The 7,879-nt window shown below is 35.0% G+C and overlaps 2 protein-coding genes across 2 annotated transcripts; both read left to right on the plus strand.

Annotated features, from left to right (window-relative positions):
- Positions 1-1,067, plus strand: LOC131970389 (olfactory receptor 2AT4-like). The gene has a single exon (XM_059331773.1). The coding sequence runs from the start codon at positions 1-3 to the stop codon at positions 967-969; it is 969 nt and encodes a 322-aa protein (XP_059187756.1). The 3' UTR covers positions 970-1,067.
- A 4,996-nt stretch (positions 1,068-6,063) lies between these two features.
- LOC131970390 (olfactory receptor 2AT4-like) lies at positions 6,064-7,032 on the plus strand. Its single transcript, XM_059331774.1, has one exon. The coding sequence runs from the start codon at positions 6,064-6,066 to the stop codon at positions 7,030-7,032; it is 969 nt and encodes a 322-aa protein (XP_059187757.1).
- The last annotated feature ends 847 nt before the right edge of the window (positions 7,033-7,879 follow it).

The raw sequence follows: 7,879 nt of genomic DNA on the forward strand, positions 1-7,879 counted from the left end.
ATGTCTGAGGCAAATCATAGCACTGTGACTGAATTTATCCTTACTGGCTTCCCTGGACTTCATGCAGAGTACCAAGGCCTTGCCTCAGCAGTATTGTTCTTAGTTTATTTCTTAACTGTAACAGGCAATGTTACAATTTTTTATTTATTTGCAACCAACTGCAGCCTTCACAAGCCAATGTACTACATCATTCTAAATCTAAGTGCATGTGACATTCTCTTCAGTACAACTACTTTACCTAAGATCATCAGTAAGTATTGGTTTCAATCAGGGACCATTTCATTCACTGGATGCTTTGTACAAATGTTCTTTGTTCACTATCTTGGCACAGTAAATTCCTATATTCTCTTCCTGATGGCTTTAGATAGGTATTTGGCGATCTGCTATTCTCTCAGATATCCCCTTGTTCTAAAAAACTCCACTATCCTCATTCTCAGTATTACAGCATGGGTTATTGCCAGTGCACCCTCTTTAGTATTAGTTATTAGGACATACCCTCTTCCTTACTGTGCCTCAAACATAATCAACCACTGCTACTGTGATCATATTGGTATAACAGTACTTGCATGCACTGACAGGGGCCCTTATGGTTTACCTGCTTTTGCAGTTGCAATGGTTATGTTATTGGGACCTCTGTCATTCATAATGTTCTCATATGGCTCTATATTTAAAGCAGTAATTAAGATTACAAATTTAGCAGGTCGCATAAAATCTCTGTCCACCTGTAGTACTCAACTGATTGTAATATCACTCTATTATTTGCCCAGATGTTTTATATATCTAGCCAGCAATGTTGGTATCAAATTTAGTCCAGATGTACGAATAGTCATTATCATGCTGTATAGCCTTTTTCCACCCATGATAAATCCACTTATATACTGCTTAAGAGCTAAAGATATGAGAGAAAGCTTGTTGAAGCAATTAAACAAGTGTTATCACTCAAAAAGCACAAGTTTCAGTAATACATAACTAATAAGTCAATAAATAAATGCATTATTCAATGTTTTCCCATTGCTCTTAGCCATCTCTGCAGCAGGAAAACTGCAGGACATTGGAACTTGAAGACATTATTTTGGGTAGAGTAAGGTTTTTATTTAGGGTAGAGCAGGCAAGGGGAATGAGGTGATGAGGCAGCAAGGCAGGCACGGAGCTAAATGCCAAGGTGAATCTCAGAGAGCAGGGAAGGAGTAATGAAACAGGAGCAGGTGTGTAGATAGACAAAAGGAGGAACGCCAGACAAAGAAAGGAAAATACATTATGCCCATGGAACATAACTTACAAACTCAAACAGGAAACTGATAAACAAAACTGATAACTGAAACACAAACTGACTATATACATATAAACAAAGACAACTAAGAAATGCAGGTTAAACTTAAAATCATGTGAAACAAGGTCCATGTTAACCATGACGGAAAGATACCAGGGCTCCACACAAAGACAGTGAAGTTGACTTTTGGATAAAAAGGCATCACTTCATCATTTCATCTAACTAGACATTTTGTGTAAAAGTTGTCATTATTAGCATATTAATTTTTGAGTCATCACAATACACAAAACATATTTTGTGAGGTCACAGTGAACTTATCCTCTGACCTCCAAAACATTCACATTTTATTGATATTGCTGTACAGTCTCCTTCCTTGTGCTGTTAATCAGATCATATATTGCTTCAAAACCAAAGACATTTTGATCAAGAGATTGAAAAATGCTAAAGTTGGAAAGAAGTAAGTTTCAAAGTAATGGGTATAAAGGTGGCAATTGAATTATAATCAAATAGCTGTATGTCAAATTTAACATGTTTGTCTATCTAAACCAATCCATTATAGTGTAACTGAGATTCCAAGTTTATGATAAATGTACTCTGTGCCTCCTTTTTTTAATACATTTACTGAACATTTTTTTAAACGTTTTGATATATTCCAATGAGCCTGATTAAAATTTGCAAAAAATATTTTTAAAGTTCAGTGGTGTAATGTTGGATCAAGCGAATTGAGCAGGATTGCAGTGCACACCTCATGTGAGCCTGATTCAGGTTTCATAACGTCATTTGTTGTAGCTATCTGTGATTTAGAATGTGGTCAAAAAGCATGATAATGCTTATTAAAAAGCCACACCACACACCAATGTTTGCGTCCTCTGTGCTGCGTTGTTCACCTAAATCTTTAAGGATAGAGGAAGATAACGGTTCTGATTGTATAATGAAACTTAATGCACCCTGTGCTTGAGAAAGTTTGGGCTTCTTCAACATTCAACCAAGGCTACAATATATCTGCAAACTGCAACTGTAAAACTTTGAGGTACGTTTTTATATAAAAAAAAACAGCAAAATTATTTACACTGTGACTCAAAAGTTTGGAATTGTCTGCCACAAAAGCTTGATTTGGTCAGATGGCTGAGAAGACAACTCTATATTTTTTTACTTTTTTTTTTTTTTTAACTCTTTCATGCTTTTTGGTTATAGAACTTCCTCTTTTAAACATTATTTTATTTCAGGGTGCAAAAAAGGTCTTGTACACAGAAAGCATACTGCTGTACAATGGTTCAACCAGACTGAAAAATGAAAAGACAGAAAGAGACAAAGATACTTCTGCGCAAAAGTTAAATAAGAGTCTAAGAAATCACATCTCAATGGTTTAAAGGTAGCATCAAAATCTGTCCAGATTTACACAGAAACATGTTCCTGTTTCAGTGTCAAAATAAGTGCACAGACCACAACAACATGTCAAAGACGTTTTTGTCACCGGCTGAAGCTGAACGGTTTGCCGACTCTTTAGGCCCAGCAGATAAATCTTAATTGCCTGTACATACATTTCAGATTTTGCTATTCACCTATCCATATGCTCAGATCTAGCACTTTACCATATAAATGCACTGATTGTATGGCAATGTATGGCTAAAAGATATCCACACTGAGGTCTGAGAACTGGACCTTTTTTATTTTTTACTCTTAGTTGATCCTAAGTCATCCTGAGGGAGTGGAAGTCCGCTTCCCCTCCCTGCTTCAAAAGGTGGCTGAATGATGTGGTTTCCTGTTTATACCTCGAGGAGGTTCTATTTTCTTTTTCTAATTCTCATGATAGGTTTAAAAAGATCTGGGGACCTTTTATTGAATACATTAGAAAAGATAGACCTCAAACTGGGACCTGAACGCACTGCTTTCTTATTTTTATTTTATTAAGTAATTATTTTTATTTTTATTATATTGTATATAAATATATGTTATATACATTATATATTTTTTCTTGATATGTATCCGGGTTATGAGACTTTGCTGTTCCCCTCTGGCTCGGGCCTCCTGGACTCAATCTCTGGCCCTTTTCATATGAGCGGACAATTGGGGGCATTTTGTTGGACCGACATGTTTTTGTGCACATTTTCATTTTACGTTAACGAGTAAGTGGTGGCTGGCTGTCTGTTGCTTCTGTTTTGTTTTATCTGTTTGTTTACTTTTATTTTATTTATTTTTTCTCTGTGGGTTTTTTTCTATGTTTCTTGTACTGTATGTGTCTGTATATATCCAAAACTTTGCATAAATAAAATTTCCCAAAAAAAAATAAAAAAAATAAAAAATAAGTGCACAATAATGCCTTCAAAATTTGGGAATTACAAAGCATATTACTTTAGCGAAACTGTTCTGAAAACTTCACAATAGAAACAGAATGTCAAGATCAGCACTATGGGTCAGGGAATGAAATGATGAAAATACTACTAAGAAATCTCAGTTTAAACATTTTCAATCTCCCTGCTGAGTAGACTGCAGAAAATATTTTTGATAAAATATTGGGAGCCCAATTGCATCATTGTGGTTTAATAATGATCTCAAGTCAATTACGCTTTTGTGAACTGAAGAACAAGTGCAAAAATCATTTTGTGGGAAAAAATGGTTACAACAGTATTTTCCCTCATAGCATGGCATGCAACACTGTGAAAACATTGACAAAATGGATGTTTAATATTGTAATTATTCATTTTTTGGGGGCCCAAACTGTGAAAAATATGCATGAATTATTCTGTTTTTATCTATGTTTAAACAAACCTTATTGATAATATTATATCTGAATTATCTCATTTGTTTTTATTTAATAATGAGTTAATAAGTTTGGTGTCACCTCACAGCATGAGGGTCACAGATTCGACCCAAGTTCAGATAAGACGTTAAGAATAATGAAGGAAGGAAGGAATTAAAAATTTAAGATTATCTAAACTCAAACTCAACATTAGAAGCTGTATGCAATGTTGCAATTGGTTCCTTAACTTAAACTTATTTGAAAGATGAAAACAAACTACCAAACAAATTAGCTCTTTGATTCAAATGCTCCTCCTCTGAGGATATGTCAGGTCACTAAAAAAGGCTGATATTACCAGCGACTAGTCATTGTGACCTCAAATCTGGAAAGCAAATGCGAGAAAGAGCATGGGAAAGCGTCATTTTGAATATCTGGGTGGGATATCTCTGTTAAGTTACAGGGTATGTTGGTAGTATATTCTGCATATACCTTTATTTATATACAGTCTATGATTCTGCACTTGTTATTTTGTAGGTCTTATCAGTGCATTTACATTGCAGATCTTTATTTCATGTCTTGATTCTGATACATTCTTAAATCATGGTCACCAATTTTACATGGATGAGAAGCTTCATCATCCTTGGATTTCCTGGACTTTCACCACAGTATTATGGACCTGTGTCAGCTCTGCTCTTTTCCATCTACCTAGCTATTACGATAGGCAATATTTTCATTTTAGCATTTGTTGTCTATGAGAAGTCACTTCAAAAACCAACATATCTGGTGTTTTGTCACCTGGCACTGAATGATTTAACATTTGGAACTTTGACTCTCCCAAAGATCATATCAAAATATTGGTTTGGTGATGGCATTATTTCATTTTATGGGTGCTTTACACAGATGTTTTTTGTTCATTATTTAGGATCAGTAACTTCTTTCATCTTGTTGGTAATGGCTCTTGATCGATTTATTGCAATCATTGCGATTGCAATTTCAATCAATCAATCAATCAATCAATCAATCAATCAATCAATCAATCAATCAATCAATCAATCAATCAATCAATCAATCAATTAAATAAATGCCAAGTCACACTGCTTTGCATTGCCTTTAATAAATGAGCCTACATGTTTCAGCTTAAAACATGCAAGTTCGAAAGCAGATGCTAAACCCAAAGCAGTGTGCCTTTTTTTATGATTTACTGATCGCAAAGCTATGTACAAGTCTATCCATTGTCTTTTTCGGTCTCATGATATGTCCACATAGCACCTGATTTTTGATACCTGTACTTGTGAAATAGCACTTCAGGCAGCATACTGGCATTTGCTTTCTACTTCAGGACTACAAATTCACAAATGACATTTAATGAGAAACACACATGCAAAGTATAAAGCACTTTTACTAATTACAAACAATAAAAATACAACTGTCACAAGTAAGGAATTTCATTTGCGGAATATCAAAACATTTTAAAATCATGGATTTTTTTTGTGAATCATGCTATGTGTATTTACAAATGAGACTTTTTTTCTCTCCATAATTATTAACATCTCTGAAATAAGAACATTTTTTGACAAAAACTACTGATAATGTTGTTGTTTTTTTAAACAGTTTGTTAATGTTCACAGCAACTGATAGATGAGTTTCTACACGATGAAAGGACTGCTGTGATCCACAGAGAATAGATTAAGGATGGATATGGACCTTCAAATTAGGCCTTATAATGATATCTGAAGTCTTTTTAAGACCTGACGAGCAGGTGAATCAACAGAATATGCTCCCAAACTGTTTGAGGAAGGTAAGCTAAAAGGTTGAGTCCAAGAAATTGGTACCTAATGTCTGATTTTGAGAGTTACTCAAGTTACTATTTTTTAATGCATAATGATACTTACTATACACTGATCTATGGTGCAAAGACAACAGATTAGACATCCAGTGTAATTGCTAGATTGCTACTGGTTTAATGTTTGAGTTGATGGTTAATTGTTTTATCTCATATGTTGAATCACTGCCTCCTTCCTTTTCAGCGTATTTTGGAAATTTCTATACCATCATGTCTGAGGCAAATCATAGCACTGTGACTGAATTTATCCTTACTGGCTTCCCTGGACTTCATGCAGAGTACCAAGGCCTTGCCTCAGCAGTATTGTTCTTAGTTTATTTCTTAACTGTAACAGGCAATGTTACAATTTTTTATTTATTTGCAACCAACTGCAGCCTTCACAAGCCAATGTACTACATCATTCTAAATCTAAGTGCATGTGACATTCTCTTCAGTACAACTACTTTACCTAAGATCATCAGTAAGTATTGGTTTCAATCAGGGACCATTTCATTCACTGGATGCTTTGTACAAATGTTCTTTGTTCACTATCTTGGCACAGTAAATTCCTATATTCTCTTCCTGATGGCTTTAGATAGGTATTTGGCGATCTGCTATTCTCTCAGATATCCCCTTGTTCTAAAAAACTCCACTATCCTCATTCTCAGTATTACAGCATGGGTTATTGCCAGTGCACCCCCTTTAATGTTAGTTATTAGGGCATACCCTCTTCCTTACTGTGCCTCAAACATAATCAACCACTGCTACTGTGATCATATTGGTATAACAGTACTTGCATGCACTGACAGGGGCCCTTATGGTTTACCTGCTTTTGCACTTGCAATGGTTATGTTATTGGGACCTCTGTCATTCATAATGTTCTCATATGGCTCTATATTTAAAGCAGTAATTAAGATTACAAATTTAGCAGGTCGCATAAAATCTCTGTCCACCTGTAGTACTCAACTGATTGTAATATCACTCTATTATTTGCCCAGATGTTTTATATATCTAGCCAGCAATGTTGGTATCAAATTTAGTCCAGATGTACGAATAGTAATTATCATGCTGTATAGCCTTTTTCCACCCATGATAAATCCACTTATATACTGCTTAAGAGCTAAAGATATGAGAGAAAGCTTGTTGAAGCAATTAAACAAGTGTCACCACTCAAAAAGCACAAGTTTCAGTAATACATAACTAATAAGTCAATAAATAAATGCATTATTCAATGTTTTCCCATTGCTCTTAGCCATCTCTGCAGCAGGAAAACTGCAGGACATTGGAACTTGAATACATTATTTTGGGTAGAGTAAGGTTTTTATTTAGGGTAGAGCAGGCAAGGGGAATGAGGTGATGAGGCAGCAAGGCAGGCACGGAGCTAAATGCCAGGATGAATCTCAGAGAGCAGGGAAGGACTAATGAAACAGGAGCAGGTGTGTAGATAGACAAAAGGAGGAACGCCAGACAAAGAAAGGAAAATACATTATGCCCATGGAACATAACTTACAAACTCAAACAGGAAACTGATAAACAAAACTGATAACTGAAACACAAACTGACTATATACATATAAACAAAGACAACTAAGAAATGCAGGTTAAACTTAAAATCATGTGAAACAAGGTCCATGTTAACCATGACGGAAAGATACCAGGGCTCCACACAAAGACAGTGAAGTTGACTTTTGGATAAAAAGGCATCACTTCATCATTTCATCTAACTAGACATTTTGTGTAAAAGTTGTCATTATTAGCATATTAATTCTTGAGTCATCACAATACACAAAACATATTTTGTGAGGTCACAGTGAACTTATCCTCTGACCTCCAAAACATTCACATTTTATTGATATTGCTGTAGTCTCCTTCCTTGTGCTGTTAATCAGATCATATATTGCTTCAAAACCAAAGATGTCAAAGACATTTTGATCAAGAGATTGAAAAATGCTAAAGTTGGAAAGAAGTAAGTTTCAAAGTAATGGGTATAAAGGTGGCAATTGAATTATAATCAAATAGCTGTATGTCAAATTTAAAATGTTTGTCTA

Source organism: Centropristis striata, chromosome 4 (assembly GCF_030273125.1).
Source record: "Centropristis striata isolate RG_2023a ecotype Rhode Island chromosome 4, C.striata_1.0, whole genome shotgun sequence".
Classification (NCBI taxonomy): Eukaryota; Metazoa; Chordata; class Actinopteri; order Perciformes; family Serranidae; genus Centropristis; species Centropristis striata.

Excerpts from the sequence above, each read along its gene's own strand:
- LOC131970389 (XM_059331773.1), top strand. The coding sequence starts at position 1 with ATGTCTGAGGCAAATCATAGCACTGTGACTGAATTTATCCTTACTGGC.
- LOC131970390 (XM_059331774.1), top strand. The coding sequence starts at position 6,064 with ATGTCTGAGGCAAATCATAGCACTGTGACTGAATTTATCCTTACTGGC.